At 37.4% G+C, this 24,862-nt stretch overlaps 1 protein-coding gene across 1 annotated transcript in view; it reads left to right on the top strand.

The window, feature by feature from the left end:
• The window catches only part of cdk12 (cyclin dependent kinase 12), a 32,603-nt gene extending 13,523 nt beyond the window's left edge, over nucleotides 1–19,080 (top strand). Inside the window, exons 3-13 of the mRNA XM_079878545.1 lie at nucleotides 9,189–9,389; nucleotides 10,230–10,369; nucleotides 10,629–10,799; nucleotides 12,132–12,321; nucleotides 13,210–13,266; nucleotides 14,490–14,591; nucleotides 14,687–14,764; nucleotides 14,848–14,964; nucleotides 15,625–15,756; nucleotides 16,317–16,537; nucleotides 18,093–19,080. Coding sequence (XP_079734671.1) covers nucleotides 9,189–9,389; nucleotides 10,230–10,369; nucleotides 10,629–10,799; nucleotides 12,132–12,321; nucleotides 13,210–13,266; nucleotides 14,490–14,591; nucleotides 14,687–14,764; nucleotides 14,848–14,964; nucleotides 15,625–15,756; nucleotides 16,317–16,537; nucleotides 18,093–18,508 — 1,825 coding nt within the window. The 3' untranslated portion in view covers nucleotides 18,509–19,080. The remainder of the gene's footprint in view (nucleotides 1–9,188; nucleotides 9,390–10,229; nucleotides 10,370–10,628; nucleotides 10,800–12,131; nucleotides 12,322–13,209; nucleotides 13,267–14,489; nucleotides 14,592–14,686; nucleotides 14,765–14,847; nucleotides 14,965–15,624; nucleotides 15,757–16,316; nucleotides 16,538–18,092) is intronic.
• Nucleotides 19,081–24,862: the final 5,782 nt, after the last annotated feature.

The raw sequence follows: 24,862 nt of genomic DNA, 5'->3' as shown, positions 1-24,862 counted from the left end.
TTTTTTTACCCCAAAACTCAACTAATCTCTGCAATTCTCCATCTGTGATCCTTGAAGAGTCTTTGGCCACTCAAACTCTCCTCCTCGCTGTGCATTAAGACAATATAGACACACGTCCTCTTCCTGGCAGGTTCATAACATCTTTAGTTTATTGGAACTTCTTAATTATTACCCTGAAGGTGGAAATGGGAATTTTCAATTCTTTAGCCATTTTCTTACAGCCACTTTATATTTTGTAAAGCTCAATCTTTTGATGCACATCAGAACTATATTCTTTGGTTTTCCTCATTGTGATGGGTGATTAAGGGAATTTGGCCTTTGTGTTTCTTCATATTTATACTTCACCCTGGTGTGCTAGAAAATGTCAATATAAATGGTAATATACTTCAAAAATATTTTACTCATAAAAAAATCTAGGGGTGCCAATAATTGTGGCCAACGTGTTTTGGAGAACATTTGTTTTCATAATGTGATTTTTTTTTTTTTTTTTTTTTTTTTTTTTTTACTTTCAATTCTTTTACATCAATGGAAGGTTAGATTTTTGCGAACTTTTTGAATGGAAAAAACAAAAGGATAACCAATGTAGATTCATTTTTACAGCCATCTTGGATCATATTTACCAGGGGTGTATGTATCTTGTAGTTCCCATTTGGCTTTATTCTTGTTCGCTAGGCAGACATGCATTATTTGTAGCATTTTATAATAAACTGAATGGTACACCTGTTTAGCATGTCTCATGTACGCATTTCTCATTCTTTATTGTTATAAAAATACCCCGAGCCACATGAAAAACACATACATAGCATATATATCGTTGTAATCTTATAAAATTTTCTTCATGTTTCATCTGTAGAAACGTTTCTCTTAGTTGTTTGTGCGGAACCGTGCGGAAATGAACACAACGTCGTCATTTGGAAGGGCAGGAATTATAATCACATAATATGATTGACAGCTCTAAAGCAAATGAGCTCTCTGACTCCTAACAGACACGGACGGAAGAAAACAGCGCTCTGTTCGCTGGTTCAAGCTCTTCAGACCGCATAATTCAGTGGAAAATGAATAGAAATGATCATCTGTATAAAAAACATGTAAGAATAAATCTGTTCTCAGACACCAATAACACCCAACATCCATTCTCTTCTCTCTTCCGGAATACTTTTCTTCAGGTTTTCAAAACAGCGCCACCACTCTCACACTTTTGTGCAACAGCAGCGGCTCGGGTAAGCTCAAATCTAATTGGACTGCTCATGTCATCAATGGGGGAAAAAATGTACACTATGGTCGAAAACAAAAATCTCGCTTTGTCGCGCTGCGATTGATCGCGCCCGGTGTGAATAGCTCCATAGGGATCTATTGTGTCTATTCAGGAATGTTATCGCAACGTACATTCACGTTGCTTAAGTGCACTCAGTGTGAAAGGCCCTTAAGAGAGGCGGATTTCTGTGCGCACGCTTCATGTGTGTGAGTCAGCGTGAGTGTGCATTTTTAATCATGGCTTATTGTGCTTAACTCTTTTTAACATCAGTCACGTCCCTCTTTTTATCTGCTATGAAATAGGCTACGATATAGGCTACGTTCACAATGTACATTTTTGGGATTAACAACCTCGTTTACTTACAGATCTGAGTCTCGAAATGTCCCGTTCACACAGCAACTTATAGCAGCGTCTCGAATACTTTGTATGAGCGTGCAATGAGAGTCAAGCCTTTATTCTCTTACCAGTAACCATAGCGACAGTGTAAGATCAATATCAGAGTAATATCAAAGTTGGCGACGTCCATAAAACTGGGAAGTCTTATCACTTTTGACATGACAAGAGTCCAATCGAACCCCAAGTTTATCCGTCAAATCTTAATTAACTGACAGAAGCTTCAATGCGCAAACAAGATAGCCGTACCCTTTAATTGTTGTGTTTCCGGTGGAGAAAAGTGACTGGATCTAAAACCTTCAGATGAGAAAGGTCATATCTCCATCTCTGTAAGTTACCGAAAGCGAAACCACACACAAAACCCCTTAGCAGAGCGGCTCTCTAACACTGTGTGACGTGACGGACAACTAGTTGTCCAGTGCAGTGGCCTTCACACAGTGCGGGTTTGCCGAGAATGCGGTTGTGAGTCCTGAAAATATACGGGTGTGAGTTCGGTTATAGAATGCGGTTGTCACTCCCATAAATAAACCGTACTGTGGTGTGAACGTAACCATATTAAGGATTCAAATACAGAACTGACAACCGTATTCTGCTGCTGTGTGAATGTGGCCAAATACTCTTCATATTATTGCCAAAATATATATTGTCATACCGCCCATCCCAAATTTAGCCTTCTTAAACCCGCCCCTTATCAGAAAACTTAAACTAAATAAAAAATATAAATGTTGACTTTGCAACTCACTGAAATAAGTTTAGATTTAAACATTAAAATGAACTGAAAATAAATTAAAAGCTAAAAATGGTTTTATAAAAATAAATTAAACTTAACAGTAATACTAAAAGAAATGGCAAACTCATAACACAAATATTTAAAAAAAATTACTAAAATGAAATAAAAATGTAAATATAAAAATGAAAACTAATTGTATACATTTAACCTGTATAAAAACAACTAAGTAACTTTGAACTGACCATAGTTTGCCAAGAAAAGAGTTTGTCACTTGTGGTAACAGTGATTATACAACTGTATTTGTGTTGCAAATCTGATCAAATTTGAAATGCAGTGATGCAGAAAATCAAGCTTAGTTTGGGCCTTAGACCTTTATTTGATCACACCTTTGAGGTGCTGTTTTGGCCTGTTCCTCAGGTTTTGCGTCACGCAGAATATTATTAGGATTGTCATTAATCATTCTTTTTCTATGCGTTTCACTTAAAGTGTGTTTGTGCTACCTTTTAAAATTAATGGCATTCGCTTTGATATTTTATTTAATGCAACAAAATGTATACACTCCCAAAATAAGTATTTGAACACTGGCTATAGTAAACTTGTTTGTTGTCTCCATTTGTGCATGAATGATCAGTCACATGATCAAAGCATATGTGCTTGGCCATTTATATATTTTTCCCAGATGCACGTGGGCATGTTTGGGCTGTAGAGAATGTAAGCTGAAAACAAACTGTTATTTTCTGGTGGTGTCTGTTTACACTAAATGCAAATAGCTTTGTTGACAAAGGCTGTTGTCGCTAACTACACCCACCATTTTGCAGACCATTCACTGTTAGCAGTCATATTACTTCTATTATTTGAATAGCACATTTACAACAGCCACTAGGCTGACCAAAGTGCTATACAGAGCAAGCAGATTAAAATATAGTAAGACTTGCATAACAACACATAAAACACACATAAGAGCAGCAAAGCTAAGCGAAACCTTAAAAACAGAGTGATAAAACAGGATCAGACTCAAATATAAAATAGTAAAACAAGAGTAGCAAAGCAGTATCAGACTCAAATATAGAATGTAAAAACAGGAGTGGCAAAATAGTATCAAACTCAAATATAAAATAGTAGAAACAACCATTAGAGAATAGATCAATATACTAAAGAAAACAGGTTTTTAACAGAGACTTGAAAACAGACAGAGCAGGGGCTGATCTAATCTCAAGGGGCGAGTGTTCCAGAGTCGTGGCCCTGCCACCGCAAGTGCACGCTCCCCTCTACGCTTGAGTCTAACGCGAGGGACTACCAGCAGAGCCTGGTCGTTGGATCTTAGGCTTCTGGAAGGAGTGTAGGGATGAACAAGTTCAGAGAGATAGGCAGGAGCTAAGTTATGAAGAGATTTAAAAACAGATTAGAATTTTGAAATCTATTCTCTGTCGAACTGGCAGCCAGTGTAAAGATTTGTGAATCAGAGAGATGTGGTCATATTTGCGACACTTATGTAGAAGTCTGGCCACAGCATTTTGGACTAACTGAGGACGAGCTGTTTGAAAACTTGATATACCGCAATATAAGCAATTGCAGTAATCTAGCCGACTCGTAATAAATGCATGAACAGCCATTTCCAGAGTTTTCAGAATGAGAAAGCCTTTGATTTTAGACAAAGTTGGTAGAAACTGGAACTGATTACGGATGAGATCTGTTTGTCAAATTTTAAAGGCTGGTCAACAAGAACACCGCAATATAAGCAATTGCAGTAATCTAGCCGACACGTAATAAATGCATGAACAGCCATTTCCAGAGTTTTCGGAGTGAGAAAGCCTTTGATTTTAGACAAAGTTGGTAGAAACTGGAACTGATTACGGATGAGATCTGTTTGTCAAATTTTAAAGGCTGGTCAACAAGAACACCTAAGTTCCACAACCCTGGGGATTCAAAAGCCGATAGACTCTCTAACTCTGGACTTATACACAGAGTTTTCAATTGGGCCGTAAACAATGACCTCAGTCTTGTCTTCATTTTGGAAGAGGAAGTTTTGGGCTAGCCATGCTTTACCCTCCTCTAAGCATCGCAGAAGAGAATTCATCGCTGCAGGGTTGTTTCTCTTGATTGGAATATAAATTTGAGTGTAGTTCGCGTAAAAATGAAAGGATACGCCATAACTCCTTAGAATAGCGCCCAGAGGTAGCGTAGCAGTGGTAAGACCACAGGTCAGTGGTGCCATGGAGCTGGAGAAATTACCCATCTTTACTCTAAACCTTCTGTCAGACAGGTATGACCGAAACCATTTCAGAACAGAACCTTTTAGACCCACCCAAGACTCAAGTCTAGATAAAAGAGTAGGGTGGTCAGTGGTATCAAAAGCTGATGAAAGATCTAAGAGAACAAGAACCACAGTATCTCCGGAATCAGTGGAGAGATAAATATCGTTTAGCACTCTCAGGCGGGTGGACTCAGTGCTGTGAGCAGACCTAAAACCAGATTGAAAAACCTCATAAATACAATTATTTGACAAAAAGTGTTGGAGTTGATTAGGGCTGAACGATATTCTGTTTTAACATCGACATCGCGATGTGCAAATGAGCGATAGTCACATCGCCGGAACATGCGATGCGAAGGGTAACGTTAGTAGCACCCATAGTGTAAGAGGACGGTAGCACACAGTAAACACGAGTGTGTTGTATGGCTTTTTGCTGGGGTGACATACGCGTTCCGCATGCCTGCACAGTGATTGTTTGCTCTGCCGCGCTCACGCTCACAGCCAACATTCACTGGCAATCCTATAGCTAAAAATGCGCGACGAAGTGGATCGTCCGCAACAAAATCAAAATCAGCTATTTGGGACTAGCCTATTTCGTCTACAAAAAGGAGGATGTTGACCAAAAAGAGGTAGGCTACTTTGCTGGAGTGTTATAAAGTCGTGGATGGTTGTCTTTTTTTAAAAAGTCGTTTCGTGTTCGCATTTATGAGGAAAAAACAATGTTACGTGACATTATGGACGCGTCACGCGACCGTTATGAAAGCCGCACTAAAAGACTGCTTTAAAACTTTCACAGAGACCTCAAACAGAAAGCACAAAGCCTTTCTTTAAAACGAATTTCGTTTTGTATTAATTTTATCTTAATTTTAATCAGTATTTCATTATCCAATTTTCTGGATTTAATAAATAGGGCCTAGCCTAAAAATTAAATATAGCAGCCAGCGCCTGAACTGGAGATTAAGCTATCATCCATGAACCGAAACTCAGCATAAAAGGTAGTCTACTCGCCTCACACACCTAAAAATAACAATAATAATAAAAAAATAGAAATATAACTATTATCTACAGAAGAACCATTAAAAAAAAAATTAATCTGTATGAAAAGTGCATTTCTCCCGATCACTGCTGCGAAGATCGCGAGTCAGTAATTGTCAACTTCATCTTTACAGAAAACACTTGTCTATTAATAAACAATTAAAATGTCTCACTGTAATATTTTACATATTATTAATCATTACTTTTGCTGGGTCTAGGTGCCGTTTACATGAACGCGTCACTGAATCAGCACAGAAAACATAATTTTTCGGGTCCTAGAACCTGAAGAACGTTAGGTCCTGTGTAGAACGTTCACCGAATTCTGAGAGAAATATGTTTCTGGAATAAAATATTAAGTGGCCTTTTTGTTACTTGTAATGAAGCTTGCTTATTAGTGAAATTATTAATAACATGGAATGGTAATTATTGACTTTAGCCTGGATTGATGGCTCGCAATATCGCAATATATATCGTTGGGGAAAAAATATCGCAATGTAATTTTTTTTCCCAATATCGTGCAGCCCTAGAGTTGATCCAGCACAATGTTCTCCAATAGCTTAGAAATGAAAGGTAAGTCAGAGATAGGCCGAAATGTTTTAAAAACAGAAGGATCTAGTGAAGGCTTCTTGAGTAGAGGAGTGATCGTAGCCACTAGCAGGAACCGAGCCTGTTTTGAGACACTTGTTGATAAGAGATACCATACCTGGCCCAACCGAATCAGTGATTCATTTTAAAAATCTTGGGTAAGTGATATCATTAGGACAAAATGAAGGTTTGAGCTTGACAATCACATCCTTCAGTGTCTGGAGGTTGATAGTATCAAACACCTCCCAAAAACCAGAAGCAGGTGTCAAGATTGGGGGACAGTTAAATTAGGGCAGACACAAAGTCGTAAGTTAGTGACTTTAATAAAAAAAATCTAAGGAAGCCTTCACATAGAGCATCTGAGGCAACAGACAGTGTGTTAACAGAGGGATTAACAACAGACTGAATGACAGAAAACAGAACCTTTGGGTTAGAGTGATTGGATTCAATTAAGTTCGAGAAATAAGCAGCTTTCTCAGACTTTTGGCAGCATTCTGATATGATGTTAGAGTCTTTGAACATTTGGAATGAGACAAGTAGCCTGTCCCTTTTCCATCTGCGTTCTGCCATTCTACAAATTTGCCTTTGGTGACGAGTAGAGTTTTTTTTGTTTGTTTGTTTTTTTCAAAAGATTGTTACATCGCTTATAAAAAGCTGGTGCGGCAGTGTGCACTTCACTTTCACTTTTAAAATAGTGTCAATTCATCCTTCGCAGGGAGTTTGATTGACATGCAATCTGAGTCTGACCAATCAAAATCCACCATTTTTGTCCGACAAAGCAGTCAGGAGAGTTAGTAGATTAACGTCGGTGGATTTGAACTTGGCTTTAACTGAGGCAATCTGTCACGACACATTAAAGAGCCACAAAACGGTACGCCTATTTATTGTTTAATTTTCTTTGACTGACCAAATTTGAAAGTTGAGACTTTGTTTCATATTAAATATTACCTGCTCGGTCCTGTCTGTCAGCACGTTGTCAGTGTCCTCTTATTTTTCACTGATTGAGAACATGGGTTGAATCCGAAATCGCCCCCTAAACCCTTGAGCTTTCTGTGATTGAGCTGAACTATTCCAGGCCACTGGGGGAGGGTCTCAGTCTTGCATCTACCTTCCTTTGCATGCCATGTTGAAAATGCCACATTACACATTTTCTCATAGTCGTTAGTTAATAAATTGCTATAAATGTGAGAAAACTATCCCTTTGTGGGTGTACAGTACCTTTAAAACAACCGTCAAAAAAAAAATCCTACCACCCCTATGATAGTATTCCCAGCATCAATGAATGGTGGTGGATTTATAGCTTGGTATCTGGAAAAAGTACACTGTAGATTATCGGTAGCTTCCAATGTCACGTTTAAATGTTAAATGCATTTTTAGCAGCGTGCACACGAAGAGTTAACATTTAAACGGTTTAACATGTATGTGGAGTTATTATAATTTACCGGTATAATAATCCTCCTGGCGCCGGGTCTGAGTGATTTACTCTCTTACCTTTGTTCTTTGATTAACATTAATGACACTTTAAGACCAGCCGCTGCTGACAGAGACGCGATCTGACACGCGTCCCATTTTCTCACAAATCTCTTCGTTCATTTAAGAATTTATTTAAATCATTTAAGACTGCTCTTATGAGGACACTCGACAAACAGACATTTTGGCATAATTTGTGTGTTATGGTTTGTTCAAGCCCGAAAGAGAACTCGATACTGACGCGCGTCTTTCTGTGTGTGTGTGTGTGTGTGTGTGTGTGTGTGTGTGTGTGTGTGTGTGTGTGTGTGTGTGTGTAATAGGCAGGACTTACAACGCTCTTACATCTTAAATGACTTGTATCTCTTTATTCTTGTCATGCTTGAATGGTTTAAAAGCATTCACATTAATAAGAGTGTGATCATACAATGCTAGTCAACGGGTGACAGGAAAAAACAGATAGTGCTTCTTTTTTTTTTGCGGTGCCGCGGTGGGCAAGTGATGAAACCGGTGTTGTGACTGAAAACCGTGTAACACCGACTATCATAGCAAGCCTAATCTCTTACTTTCTACTTTCTCTTTACTTTTTTTTGCTTTAAATAAGTTTTTTTAGCATTCAAATTTGTTACACCATTGAAAATTCTTGTCACAAATTTCAATATCACAAAAAACTAAGACTAGCCTATGTAAAAAAAAAAATTTAAACTCAATCTTACTGAAGTAAATAATCAGTGATAAAATAAATAGACCTACCTGAAAAACTTCAAGCACTAGAAATAAGAAATAGTAGCCTTCATGAATCGTATAAAGTAATCACATGTATAAAAACACTGGATATCTTCACTGTGTAAATTAAATATATATTTATTCTTATTGAAGCAAGACAAAAGTCAGTCAAGAGCATTGAGAGATTTTCTTTTTTTGTTGTTTGATTAACATTACTGCTACGTATGTGTTTTCTTTCTCAACTGTTTAAGTTAACTTAAGACTGTGCTTATGAGGATACTTGCAAAGACAGGCATTTTGATACAAGTATGTGTATTTAACCGTTCAAGTCTAATTAGGCAGCAAAAAGAACTCCGCATTCATGCGCTCTGTGAGCGGTGGCTTCGTGTGGGCATCTCTCAGACAGCGTGCGCATATAGCGAAATTAGTTCTCTTTCGCTGCTTATTGCATTTCAGCAGTTTACCATCACTTGTTTTTAAACCTCAATGCTTAAAAACACATGCAGATGATACGCTTTTGTGACCACACAGCACACCAATGTCACGTGAGCATAACCACGATAGTCCAAAATCTCTACTGGTTGACAAATTTCTACTGGTTAATCGTGTCTACACTTATATCGCCCACCCCTAGTAACTATGGTTACTGGGATTTATTGCTCTATTTGAATTAAATAATAAGGACAGACAAATGTGATAGTTTTGGCTGCCGTTTTAAGTTTTTTTTCTTCTTTTCTTTTTTTCAGTCCAAAGAAGAGCAGTCTTTCCCATAGGTCATCACGAAAGGACAGGGAGAAGGAGAAAGAAAAGGAAAGAGATGGCAGGACACGCCTTCTCAGTGAGTTGCCCCTCCCTCCGGTACTTTCTGGAGGAGACCCCTCCCCCCCACAATCCCCTGCTCGAGCTTCCCCACCGCTTCTGCAGCCAACCTTCAAGAAGAGACCAAAGTAAGTCACTGTTCATCATTCATTCAGGGCATTTCTCAGGACGATTGGGGAAAATTAATATTCTGCTACTCTACCCTTCAAAAGTTTGGGGTCTGTAAGATTTAGTTTTTTTTTAAAGTAGTCTCTTATGCAGTAGGGCTGCACGATTAATCGAAATTAAACCAAAATCGCGTTTTTGGCTTATTGCGATTATGAAATCGTAGAGGCTGTGGGTTTTTATTTTATTTATTTATTTTTATTTTTTATTAAATAAATATATGCACAGCGTGTTAGTGAAGAGCGTAGTTTATAACATTTATAAACCTGTTGTCATAATAACGTTTTTACTCATTTTAACTCGTCATAGCGTTAGTCGAGTGTTTGAAATAACTTCCTTTTGTGAGCTGATGTAGCTTCTTATCATAGAATGAGGAAGACAATGTTATTTTATATTATTCTATACAGTGATAAAGGCTATGTCGAATAGCATTGCATTATAAATATAGTTTACTATTAGGAAAATACCCGAGAAGGCTTGAAGAACTAGGATAAACCATATATTGCGGCAGTCGTGTGTTTATTGTCTTTATAGCGTTTTTATCTTGTTTTTGTTCAGCTACAGCGATAGCTAGATGTACTTCTGATGAGGCATATTTGGAGTTTCTGCAGGAGGGCCCTCTGGCTTGTGTTTAGCTCTCAGTAATGCTTACTCCTTCCCATTTTGGGTAAAAAACCTCTAGTAAGAAAATATACTGTAATTTTTATATATATAATGAATTCTTCATCAGATTTTGGTAAATACTAGAATAAGAGAAAGTGATGATCAGGGAAGATTTTCCTCAAGAGTCTGTCAAATTGCAGGATTTGCTGTCCGAGATATGGAGAGAGGAAGCAGACTCAAACTGACTGGGGAAAGCGCTGTGTGGATAAGTTTGACATCATCGGCATCATTGGAGAAGGAACCTACGGTCAGGTGTACAAGGCAAAAGACAAAGATACAGGTGTGTTGTTTATCTGTAGTCTGCTTAATAGCTATGTTTCCTTCACTGTAAATGCAGAATCATTTAGTGAAGCTCTGCTTATCTTTGCCCTCTCAGTAATTATTACAATAATATTTTTGCCATGGAAAAAACCCAACACTGTGGGGCTTCTTTTAAACGTGAATGCCTAAATCAACTCTCACTTCCTGTCACAGTGTTTGAAAAGAGAAGACGTGCTGAAAGCCTGATGTTATGTTTTATTTTTTTTTGGTTTCTAAAGGAGAGCTGGTGGCATTGAAGAAGGTTCGATTAGATAATGAAAAGGAGGGTTTCCCCATCACTGCCATCAGAGAGATCAAGATCCTGAGACAACTGAACCATCGCAGCGTTGTCAACATGAAAGAGATCGTCACTGATAAACAAGACGCACTTGACTTTAAAAAGGACAAAGGTCTGTTTATATGCATTTGCATGTTTACACATTTATGCATGTTTTTCAGGCTTTCAGTTTTAGTAGTGAACATGGGACGTGTTTCATAAGCCATTCCTCCTCCTCTTACAATTTGTGGCTGTAATTCCCGGTTTCACAGACAAGGCTTAAAGGATTAGTTCACCCCAAAATGAAGATTTCCTAATAATTTACTCACCAATGCCATCCAAGATATCCATGAAAGATAATCTTTCTTTCCTCAGTGGGAGAGAAATTATGTTTTTTGAGGAAAACATTTCTGGATTTTTCTTCTAACAATGGACTTCATTGGTTACCATCGTTTTTAAGTCCAAATCAATGCAGTTTCAAAAGTCTTTGAAGTGTTTAAACGGGCTGTACGCGATCACAGCTGAAGAAGAGGTGGTTATCTAGCGAAACGATAGGTCATTTTCAAAAAAAAAAAAAAAAATTTATAGACTTTTTACCTTCAATAGTTCGGATTGAGCTGTCGTCATGTTGAAAGGTCGCGCCGGCAGAAGTACCGCCCCACTGTTTACAATGCGACAGTACTTAGGAGGATAGTTCAAATAGTATTGTTTGCTATTATATATATATATATATATATATATAGTAATAGTATTCAGTGAATATGAATAGTATATGAATAACATTCTGATGAATATGAATAGTAGTTCAATCCGAACTATTGAAGGTAAAAAGTCTATAAATTATCTTTTTTTTTTTTAAATGACCTATCGTTTCGCTAGATAACAACCTCTTCTTCAGCTGTGATCGCGTACAGCCCGTTTAAACACTTCAAAGTCTTTTGAAACTGCATTGATTTGGACTTAAAAACAATGGTAACCAATGAAGTCCATTGTTAGAAGAAAAATCCAGAAATGTTTTCCTAAAAAAACATAATTTCTCTCCCACTGAGGAAAGAAAGACATGGATATCTTGGATGGCATTGGGGTGAGTAAATTATTAGGAAATTTTCATTTTGGGGTGAACGAATCCTTTAAGCCTAGTCCCAGACTAAAATGCACGTTTGAGCTGTTTTAACTGAAAGCAACTTGCACTGGCATATCGTGAAATTTGTCAGTGCCATTGTTTTGTCTCAAGATGCACATCAGTGATGTTTATTTCTAAGGCAGGTTTATAAAAGCTAATTATACATCCGAATTAAACTAAAGAATAATCTTGGTTTAACTTAAGCCTTGTCTGTGAAACCAGGTCAAAGAGTTTTTAATCAGACATGGGCGATAGAAAACCATCTGTTTAGACTTACCTGAAACATTTTTTGCATGCCCATATCATTTTCTAAGGCTTTACTCAGTGTTTGTTGTGTATTAGGTGCGTTTTACCTGGTGTTTGAGTACATGGACCATGACCTGATGGGGCTGCTGGAATCAGGACTGGTGTCTTTCTCCCATGAGCATGTGCAGAGTTTCATGCGTCAGCTGATGGAGGGATTAGATTATTGCCATAAGAAGAACTTTCTACACAGAGACATCAAGTGTTCCAATATCCTGCTAAACAACAGGTACTAGCCTGTGTTTTTAAACATGGCACGAAGACGGTCAGTGTTGTAGTGATTTACGTGTTCTTTGTTCAGTTACACTACTATTTTTTTTTTTTTTTTTTTTAAGAAATGAATACAGGATGCATTAAATTGATCAAAAGTGTCAGTAACAACATTTATAATGTCACAAAAGATTTCTATTTCAAATAAATGCTGTTCTTTTGAACGTTTGAAGAATCTTGAAAAAAATTGATCATGGTTTCCACAGAAATATTAAGCAGCACAATTGTTTCTAACATTGATAATAATAATAAAAAAGTTTCTTGAGCAGCAAATCAGCATATTAGAATGATTTCTGAAGGATCGTGTGACACTGAAGACTGGAGTAATGATGCTGAAAATTCAGCTTTGCATCACAGAAATAAATTACCATTTAAAATATATTTCAATAGAGAACAGTTATTTTAAAGTGTAATCCAATTTCATAATATTACTGGTTTAATTGTAGTTTGATCTAATAAGTCAATCTTTGATTTGAAAAGACTTTTCAATAACAGAACAAAATTTCAAAGCATGTGCAATGATTTTTTTCATCAATATTGCATTCTTACCTAACCTTGCACTCTCTGAAATAAACTCACAAGTAGTGAATCTCTTTCAATTAACTTTATCATGTGCTTTCCTTTCATAAACTCTTTTGCAATAAATCATTAATACTATGTACTGGCATTTAAGCAATACTTGCAAATACCTGCATCTCAAATTCTGAAATGTGGCCCTGACCTCATATTTGTAGTCTACAAAATAAAAATGTTTTTAAAATTTAGATTATAAAAGTTTTAGGGCTTTTTGGAAATTGCATTTGTCTTACATCTGTTGTTTTTTTTGTTTTTTTGTTTTTTTGTGCAGTGGTCAGATCAAGCTTGCAGATTTTGGTTTGGCTCGTCTCTATAACTCTGAGGAAAGGTAAGTCTATGTTAGAATTTTTATTTCTCAGTCTTACTGCAGGCTTTTTTATTTCTTAGTCTTACTTTTAAAGGGCACCTATTATGCAAAATTCACTTTTACATGGTGTTTGAACATAAATGTGTGTTGGCAGTGTGTGTACACAACCACCCTATAATGATACAAATCCAACCAGTGTTTTGTTTGTTTTTTTAAATCCCCAAAAATCATAAGCACTGTCTCATAACAAGCTGTTCTCAAAATCTATGCAATGTGACGTAGAATTGCACAAGCCCCGCCCACGACTTTTGATTGACACTGTAGTTTGAGCATAGACCCGCCCTGAGTGAGCTAAACACAGTCCGGTGAGTCCGCCATTGTTTCGACGCTGGAGCAGCTGTAGAACGTTTCCTAAAGCGATTGAGGTGTTTTGTTTTTTGGATGTTAGAATAAACATAGCAGTCTTCATTTACTCTCGTTGTTACTCAAGGATTGATCTGTACAACTGCTCTCGTGAACTCCCAGCTTACAGTCTCCGGAGCGACAGGAATAACGTTACTGATCACAGCAGAAATGAAAGTGAGCGCGCACTTTATGACAGCTTGAGCTCATCGAGTCGTTTTACAGATATACAGTTTACCAGTTTATAAAGCACCCACTGAGAAAGGTGTGTATATATTTGTTTACTGTTAGTTGTAACGAGTGTTTTGTGTACTTCGCTGTGTAACGTTATGTTCCATGATAATGAAAGTGGAGCAGATGGCATATAAATTACAAACGTAATTAAAATAAACATACCTGTTCTATCTCTATTCATCAGCATATATTCTCTAGCTCAGTGGGCATTATTGTCCGACTCGAACACCGTTACTGTGAGTTTCTGTTTTGATATTATCATCTTTCTGTGAGATGAGATTTTCCTGGCTCTGAGTGCGAGCTGGTTAGGCTCCGCCCCCTGTGCGGGGAACCGCATCTCATTAACTTTTAAAGGAGACACACTAAAACAGCGCGTTTTTCTCAGCCCCCAAAAAAATGACAATTTAAACATGCTGTAAAAAATTATCTGTGGGGTATTTTGAGTGAAAACTTCACATACACACTCTGGGGACATCAGAGACTTATTTTACATCTTGTGAAAAGGGGCATAATAGGTGCCCTTTAAAGTTTCACGTGATTTCAACAACAGTAAACATAATTGAAACTGCAAAGCTCTGGTGAATAATTCTAACTTCATTGTTGTTCAGTCGGCCATACACTAATAAGGTGATCACTCTGTGGTACCGCCCACCTGAGCTGCTACTGGGGGAGGAGAGATACTCACCCGCCATTGATGTCTGGAGTTGTGGGTAAGATGTCCTGTCTGTTTTCCATCTCACTACATTTACACACCAGCTGCTGTTAATGTAATAATGCCATGGTTTGTTTTTGTTGTTGTGTAAAGGTGTATTTTGGGTGAACTCTTCACTAAGAAACCAATTTTCCAGGCCAACCAGGAGCTTCTACAGCTTGAGCTGATCAGGTATGCTGCACACGATCTGTGAATGTATGTGTCGTGTAGCTCTAATGCCGTTACACTCCAGTGTTGTCTTTTGTTTCGGTCAGTCGTTTGTGTGGTAGTCCGTGTCCTGCTGCTTGGCCAGACGTCATTAAGCTGCCGTACTTCAATACCATGAGACCCAAGAAACAGTACAGACGACGCTTACGAGAGGAATTTTCCTTGTAAGTTCAACCTGTTTCCTAAAACACTTCCATTATTCTCTGACAGTTTTTAAAGAAGTCTCTCATGCTCACCAATGCTGCATTTCTTTGATCAGAAATACAGTAAAATTGAAATGTATATATTACCATTTAAAATAACTATTGAAATATATTGTAAATGGTCATTTATTCCTGTGATCAAAGCTGAATTTTCAGCATCATTACTCCAGTCTTCAGTGTCACATGATCCTTCAGAAATGCTGCTCAAGAAACATTTCTTATCAATGTTGAAAACAGTTGTGCTGCCTTTTTTTTTTTTTTTTAAATGTAATAAAAAGAAATTAGGATTTTTTTGATGAATTGAAAGTTCACAAGAACAGCATTTATTTGAAGTAGTAAACGCATTCATGTTACAAAAGTACTTTTGATCAACTTAATGCATCTTTGCTGAATAAAAGTATTGATTTCTTTACAATTTTTTTATCTTATCGACCCCAAACTTTTGAACGGAATGGTAATATATATTTAAAAAATTATTTTGATTGTGCATGTTCATTTCTGCCATTGTTATGCTACTGAATATTAAAGTCTCTTTGCATAAAAACATCTGCCAAATGCATAAATGTATTGATCTTTTTCAGTAATAATTTACATAAGTATAATCCAAATGTCTCTTTCCAGTCTGCCCACGTCTGCTCTTGACCTGCTGGACCACATGTTGACGCTGGACCCCTCGAGACGCTGCACTGCTGAACAGGCCCTGGCCAGCCACTTTCTGTGTGATGTGGAGCCCAACAAGATGCCGCCACCAGAGTCAGTGCACACATAAAACCACATCTTGTCACAACATGACACAACATGTCATTGAAATCTTATTCTGTTATGTTAAAAGGACATTTCACCCAAAAATGAAAATTGTTATCATTTACTCACCCTAAGTTGTTCTAAACCTGTAGAAATGACTTTGTTGTGCTGAACACAAGGGAAGATATTTTGAAGAATGTTTGTAACCAAACAGTTGTGAGGCACCATTGACTTCCATTGTATTTATATATTTTTTTCTCAATGCTATGGAAATCACTGTTGCCCCACAATTGTTTGGTTGCAAACATTCTTCCCTTGTGTTCAGATTTATTTATTTTTTCAGTTTTGGGTGAATCATCCCTTTAATGACACTACATTCATAGATTGAGTAGTGAGGTCACACAGACTCCATTAAAAGAGCTTAGTTTTTTTTTAAATGCTGCTGCAATTAAATGTTCTTAGGCTATTTAATATAAGTCTTATCAGTGGAATAATGACCGGCTGTTTGTACTTGTAATTACACATTCTTAACTGTTTTGTAATTGTGACCTTTCTGACCTTTCTTTTAGTTTGCCTCATTGGCAAGACTGTCATGAGCTCTGGAGCAAGAAGCGGCGGAGGCAGAGGCAAAGCGGAGTGTCTGAGGATATCCCTGTTGCCAAAGTTTCCCGAAAGGAACCCGCAGGAGCTTCCGCAGGGGAGAACAGCCGCCCGCCACCGAGCCCACCCCCACCACCGCCCCCATCGGCCCATCCTGCACCGGCAAACATCACAGCCACTGAGCTGGAAGGTGGGCCATGAGTTGACAGGAACCTTTGTGTTCTCTTCACCTGAGAAATACAGGCAGGTAGTTAGAGGAGCTGAGCTACTCAGGTAGGTAGCGGGACAGAGTGACCAGCTTTAAACTTCAACCAGACATGGTCATGTACAACAAAATTAGGTGTTTTCTAATGGGTGAATACGGCTTAATAGAGGAGCTTCCCCTCATCTGCATATCTCAGTGGTTTTCAGTACTGGTCCTGAGGATTTACCGCTCTGTACATTTCGTATGTCTCTCTATTTTGAGTTCATGGAGCTATCACCTAATGAGCTGATGATCTGAATCAGGTGTGTTAAATTAGACATACAAAATATGCAGAGCTGGTATTAAGATGCGTTTTGTTCGATTGGATCACAAGTAGTCTAGAGAGACGCATACCCGTTTACACTTGGTGTTTTAATCTGTCTCTTTTGTCCACTTTCAACCACTTCTGTCCTGATTTCTTCAAGGGGAGGGTCTATGGGCAGGGAAATTTATGGGTTTGCGTAATTTACATAGGATCACGCCCGGAGACAATGGAAAAACATACAGAGAACAGCAGCTTTAGTTTCTACTCTGACAGCGGCAAGACCAGCCGAACGCTGTGAGTGTGTGTTAGAAATCTGGAATGGTGAGAAAACATTGTGCTTGGTACACTTTTCGTCTTCAAACTAAATTTGTGTCTCTAGTCTCTTGTGTCAGGCTAGCGCGCTTCCTGTAATGTTTACGCATTAGAGTAGCCGTGTTCGAGCCGTTCAAACACATTCGACCACATTTACACTACGAAAGCAATCCGGTCGAATGTGTTTTCGACTATTTCTGGAAGTGGTCGAAAGTGAAAGCTCAAAATGTTTTAGATCCCGTTTACACCTGCATTTAGCATCGTTCACTTGTGATCCAATCGACCAAAACGCATCTTAATACCAGGTGTAAACAGAGCCTTTACTACTTTACCTTTAAGATTATGCAAATGATCGGCTCCCAGGCAATCTCTCGCCTCTGAAAGAAGTGATGATTGCTTATAGATCGCAGTTTTATTGTTGCAGTCAGTGTTGCGTCGTCATTTTTTTAAAAATAAAAGCTTCTTTGCAAAGCCTGCAGTAGATGGACCCTTTTCACAGACTGTGATGACTCCCTCTCAGTCATCAGTTTTTATAATTGCAGTTAAATTTAACATTAACATTTAAGATTATACTTTGCTTTATTACCTTGACATTAAATTACAGAAAACTGTGTGAATGTTTATAAATCAACAGCTTTTCTTTTGCTATTTGGCCAGTTTTTTGTAGTTTCCCTTCACCACTATAGAAGTTCACCTAACTATGACGACTTCTGCTTCTGAGAACCCGCAAGTGTGAAAGTGTCTATTCGGGACAGGTTCAATATCCTTTTCTGGTGTTTTTGAAATAATACTCTCTCCACAGCTTTCTCATTGCTTCAAAACTGTGCTGGCCAGTTAGCTGAATACTGCGATATGTAAATGGAAAGGCGAAGAACATTCTGTTTTCCGTAAATGGCAATCAAATGTAAGTGTTTCTATGCACAGGTCTGGGAGCCGCAGCGGAGCAGTTGAACCAGACTGAGCTGGCGGTGCTGCTGAACCTGCTCCAGGGCCAAACAGACAATCTGACCATCCCGCAGATGGCGGAGTATCTCCGCAGCACCTCCTCTGAAGCCTCTACATCAGTGCTGTCCCGCACCCCTGAACCTGACGCCGCACAGCAGCTCGAACTGCTCAGTCAGCTCTCCACCCTAATCCAGTCCTCTAGTGTCCCGCAGCAGTCACAAGTCCCGCAGGAAGACCAGACCGGGCTGCTCGCGCTCCTGTTAGAGCAGCTGATAAAGGCCCCGGCGCCAGGGGCGGAGCGGGCAGACGAAAGCAACGGAGTGCGGTCGGACGAGGGCACGGCGCGGGCCGGCTCCGCTTCTGTCATGAGCGGCGATCGCGAGGGCAAGTGTTAGTTAAGTTTATGGGGGCGGGGCCTGAGTAGTCGAATGCTGTGATTGGCCACAGCTAAAAAGACGTGGCGTGAAATGTCTCAATAGCGTGCTGGTTATGTGGGACCCACCCGCATCAAAGAAACGCTACGCTTTTCTTGCAGAGATGTCTCTTTTTTTTTTTTTGTTGTTGTTGTTTTCTTCCTAAAATCTTACAAAGGGGGAAACATTTAATTAGTTGGAAGACTGCAAGCTAACGAATAGAGAAATAAATTGTCATGTTTTTTGAAAATCCAGATGTTTATTTTCTGTTTTCGTGAACTTCCTCTTGAGTTTTACAGTCTTGCAGTATTTAGGTTTATTTTCATAGGAGCAAAATCCCCAGAGCACCGTCTGCGTGTCATTCATTCACTCACACACACACTGCGTCGGTGCCCAGCGGACCTTATGCTCTCAGGCAATGTGGGAGCTCCTCATCTATTGGCACACACTGAGAGTCCTTGAGAGATGGTTACAGTGTTTGCGTTAAATTCTGTCACTCTTTTAAATCCAGATTAAACAGTCCTGAAATAAAGAGCCGTTTTGGACACACCTCTACTTATGTGTCTCTGTTTTCGTACACTCAGAAAACGACACTTAACCGGAGGAAGCGAAGTAACATTTTCGACCGCATACTGAATTGGTTTAGCACGGTTGGGTGAATCTCAACATCCTGTCAAGAACTTGCCTGTGTCATATTTCACCCTAAAATTGAACATTTATATTTTGCAGTAAGAAAATATTTAAAATAATTAGGACCCTGAGTTTGTTTTTTGTTTTTTGTGCATTGAGACGACATTTTCATGACAATTAATTTTAATTACTGTAATAGAAAGAAAATATTCTCAATACTGTAATGCAGTAATGCAATTTATTATATATAATAAAAATTATAATAAAATAAAAACATGTAATAATAACAAATATAATAAAACATAAAATATACATTAAAAATAAAATTAAAATATCTTATATATATATATAAAAATATAAATAAAGTTATAAAATAAAGTATAAGAAATTAAATATATAATTATATTGATTTATACTATATATAATCAATTAATCGCATCAAAGTTTGTTTACATAATGTTTGTGTATATTTATTATATTTATATAATATATGTCAGTATGTGTGAATATCTACTGTACACATTATATACATGTATCGGTATATGTGCATGTACACACAGACATATATTATGTAAACAAACTTATGTTAGATGAGATTAATCGTGATTAATTTGACAGCTCTAATATATACATTTAATTTGTTGTAGTATTACAGTAGTTTATACATCACAATAGCATTTGTTGTATCACCTTAAATTTGTTCATTTAAAAAACATTTTCATTACATTTCACAGAGTGTCTCCATTGAGGAAAATGGAATTGACAAAAAGAAAGTGAAACGTCAAGACGCGTTACGGTAATGAGAGGCAGAAAATGAGCTTATTAGATTTTTTTTTATAGCTATTTAAATTCAATATATTTGATTTTATTATGATGTCATCACATGCAATAAATCTTGTAAAAATAGACCCATTTCATGCAAAATATGTTGAATTGATTATTTGGGTGAAATATGAAGCGAACATATTCTTGGCACATTTTTATAAGATGCATCCATTTGTGAATGCTACTGGTTCTCATCTAAGAGAGATGTTGCTTTTGCCGGTTCATGAAGTCTAATTAACATCAGCTGACCTTATCCTGCCAAATGAAACCCTCCAGCTCACACGCTTTTTGTCTTCACTCTCAGTTCCTCATTGGTCCTTTTCTTTTGTCTCTGCCCTCTTCCTCTATCACATGGTCTTTGGGTTTTAATCTGTGAACACACAGGAATACACACTGTAATAAAAGCCTTATTGTGAGTGTCAAATAAATTATAGCTATACTGCATATTTTGTCCTCACCCTTATCAATCCTGTTTTCTTTTATGGAGAAGGAGCATTGTTTTGGGACTTTAGTTTCTGTATCAGGTCAGATCTCTCCAACACATTGATGAAAGTCTCCAAACTGTTGTAGTTATTGTGTGTATGTGCACTTAATGCTCACTGGTGCAGAGGGAACACATGTAGCATGACATAGTTTGCAATAATAATATTAGGCAGACCAAAATTTAGACATGCACACCCAGTTTTAATAAATGACATTTTAGTATTTCTTGGTGTAAAAGGGCATTTTGCATAAGCTAATTCACTTCCACAAACATGAATGTCATGCATCTGTAGATTTAAACTCTCCTATCGCGATTTTATAGACCGTTTCTTCTCTCGCCTTCACCGAACAAATTGATTTCAGGTGTCTAGGATTTGGTTAATTCAGAGTCGTATTGGAGCACAGATTTCTCCAGGACTGGGCATAAACAATTGCCTTTTTTTAGTTTATGAATAAAGTTTGCTGAGATTAACTACACTGCTCAGATTTTCAGGTGCATGTGGTGGTGTTTTTTTTTTGTTTGAATTTGGATGACACTGACATCGCTCAGCTATCTAATTGTTTTTTAATAGTAATATTATTTTAATATTTTATAGCGAATAGCCTTATTAAAAACGTCACAAATATATAGTGATGGCCCCTTTATCTTTTAGATGAACAACTTGGATGTTTAAAAATTAAAAAGCGTCACCGTCTACAGTCAGCCAGTTCTAAATACTTAAAGGGATAGTCATCACTTACTTTCCCTCAAGTTGTTCCAAACCTGTATGAGTTTCATTCTTCAATTGAACACAGACACACAAAAGAGGATATTTTGAATAATATTGGTAACCAGATAGTTGACTGTAGCCATTGACTTCCTAACGTCAACTGTTTAATTACCGACATTCTTTCAAATGTTTTTGTGTGTGTGTTCAGCAGAAGAAACAAACTCATACAGGTTTGGAACAACTTAAGGGTGAGTGATGACTTAATTTTCATTTTAGGGTGAACTATCCCTTTAAGTCAAAGAAAACTAAATTCTATATAATTACACTCCTAAATAGCAAAAGCAAAGTCTAAAATTAGAATAAAATTAAAAACCTTTCCCACTGTCCTTAAAACCGAGACGTTTGCTAGATCAGAATCTTATTTGACATTTGAAATGGATGGATTATAATAAGGCTATTAATACAGTAGGTGGTGTCATAATTTTGAAAATTCGTGGATAAGACACGTAGATGTCCCATAAACAAATCCACAAGGAAAAACAAAAGAAATATGCAGTCTGACCATTCAAGTTTCGGACAGTGCTGCAAATGAAGTTCCACCATTCCTGTTGTGAATGTACTATTAGTATCATCATCATTAGAGATATTTAAATATGATGCAAGATCTATTATTATTAGGCAAAATTATCAAACATTTGTAATGTATTTTTTAAATTTAGTTTTAAAAACCACCTTCAGTGACTGTAGGTCAATGCGTTTATTGAAAAGCAGTGTGGAGGAGGTTTATCCCACATCTCCTGCAGGACTGCCTCATTGTCAAGCATGGATTCATTTTAGGATGACTTCTCTATTAGCTTAGAGACAGTCCAACTGCTTCTAAAAATCATTTTAGCCATACAGACGTGGGTGTTTGCTCATCATATTAGTGCATTTCTTAACTGATTCAGCTGGAGGTCATTGAAAGAGATGCAGATCAAAACCAGGAATGATAAATCATGAATGCCTAATAAAAACAAATTACATCCATTTAAACTTGACACAGACATCAGACTCCCTGTATTAATTTTACAGTAAATAAAGGAAAAACAACTGAAGTATAATCCGGTGAACAGTCACCCAACGCTGTATTAATCTTTGAACACCAATTACAACAACTATAACACAGCTAATTTACTATGCTAATTTTACTATTATTATTATTTACTATTAATATTATATACTTCTTAAAATAACATTTACAATTTATTAAATAAAAGGTTATATCTGTACACTTTAAATTTGACCATAAAGATTTCAAATACTTTCAAATGTTGCACATATTTAACAGAATTACTTTATAAATTTAACCACAAAGATTTAAAATACTTTCAAATGTTGGACATATTTAACAGAATTACATAAAATAAAATGTGCTAAGAGGAAATAAAGCTGATATTTGCTTGTTGTGAGTGAAAAATAACTCCTCCATGCAGATTCATAGTTTGATATGCATTTAATAATGCTCCAGAATTAGAATTCTAAGATTTTTTTTATTTTATTTATTCGTTTGTTTTTAAGTACAGCCGTGGCCAAAAGTATTGGCAGTGACAAATTTTGTTTTGCAAAGTTTGCTTCATTATTTTTAGATATTTTTTTCACGTTTCTATGGTACTATGGAAAACAGGGATAAGCATTTTCTATGTTTTAAATTGGCAGAAACATTCAAAATATGCAAAGAGTAGATATTTACAGCGTTGAGGCTTCTTCATAACCTCTGCAATTCTCTCTGGTATGCTGGATATCAGCTTCTGGACCAAACCCTGACGGATGTTGATCCATTCTTGCCTTATTAGTGCTTGCTCACAATTTGTGGACTTGTCCACTCCTTTTGAGGACTGACCACAGGTTCTTTATGGGATTGAGATCTGGGGAGTTGCTTGGCCACAGATCCAAAATTTCAATGTAATGATATCCGAGCCACTTCATTATTACTCTTGCCTTGTGACATGGTGCTCCATCATGCTGGAAATGCACGGATCATCACCGAATTTCTCCCGGGTCGTTGGAAGAAGTTGCTCTTGCAGGGTGTTTTGATACCATTCATGGCAGTGTTTTGGGCAGAATTGTGAGAGAGTTCACTCCTTTAGATGAAAAGCAACCCCACACATGAATGTTCTCAGGATGCTTCACTGTTGGCACAACACAGGACTCATGGTAGCGTTCACCTTTTCTCCTCCGGACAATCGATTTCCCAGATATCCCAAACAGTCGTCCAATCCTTGTACTTGCTGCAGAATTTCAGTCTGTCCTTGATGTTTTCCTTGGAGAGAAGTGTCTTCCTTGCTTCCCTTCTTGACACCAGGCCGTTTTCCAAAAGTCTGGGCCTCACTGTGTGTGCAGATGTACTCACATCATGTGCTGCCAATATTGAGCTGCACAGGAGACGGTCCTGGCGCTTGCTAGACACTCAGGGATGTCCTGAAGCCTTCTGCAGTTGAAGTTCTCTCCTTGAAGTTCTTGATCCAGTAAATTATATTTTATGTGCAATATTCTTTGCAGCAATTTCCTTACAAGTGAGGCCATTTTGATGCAAAGTGTTGATCGCTGCTCATCTTTCTTTGGAGGCAACAATTGCTAACACAAGAACACGATAGGAAGCGCTTCTTCCCTCCTTTCATAGCAATCAGTCTGCTCTTATAATCCAGTCAGTATAAAGAGTGAATTCACATGACTAGTACTTGATCACACTTCCCATGTGCTGATAACGTGAAAAAAAAAATTGGCCAATGAAGCTTTTTGCAATTATTTAAATTCAGGGCTGTCAAAATTAACATTAACACATTCGATAATTTGTTTTAGTTTAACGCATTATTTTTTTAAGGCAATTAAAGGATTAGTTCACCCAAAAAAAGACATTTCTTTCATTAATTACTCATCCTCATGTCGTTCCAAACCTGCAAGACTTTCATTCATCTTCAGAAACACAAATGAAGATCTTTTTGATGTAATCTGAGAGATTTCCGTCCCTCCATTAACAGCTACACAACTGACACGTTAACGCTTCAAAAAGTTCATAAAGATTGTAAAACTAATCCATATGGATTGAGCGGTTTAGTCCAACATTTTCTGAAGAGACTCGATCGCTTTATACGATGAACAGATTGAATTGACTTTTATTCACATATAGAATATTTGGACTAAACCGCTCAATTCATACGGATTAGTTTTACTATTAGCTTTCAATGGAGGGATAGAAATCTCTCAGATTTCATCAAAAAGATCTTTATTTTTGTACCGAAGATGAACGAAAGTCTTACGGGTTTGGAACGACATGAGGGTGAGTAATTAATGACAGAATTACATTTTTGGGTGAACTAACCCTTTAACGCTGCGTCATCCTTTAACTAGTGTTACTTTATATCAAGCTCTTATTCATGCAAATTATTTTAAATCATTCTAGTGTGCAAAAAGACAAACTCAGTGCATCTGTCGATCTCATTCGTACAGAAAGCTGCTTCAGGTCAGGTCTTAAAGTGACAGCAGCCTAATACACCTGCTGCTGTCTGTGTCAATGTTAATCAAAGAACAAAAGAAAAAGAGAAAATCACTCATTGCTCTTGACTAAATCACTTTTGTTGCTTTAATAAAAATGAATCTTTAATTTATAATTTGTTTTTATGTTTAGTGTTTATTACATTTCTGTATATCT

The sequence above is a fragment of the Squalius cephalus genome, assembly GCF_949319135.1.
Source record: "Squalius cephalus genome assembly, chromosome: 8".
Lineage (NCBI taxonomy): Eukaryota > Metazoa > Chordata > Actinopteri > Cypriniformes > Leuciscidae > Squalius > Squalius cephalus.
This window is presented reverse-complemented; position numbering and strand designations above follow the sequence as displayed.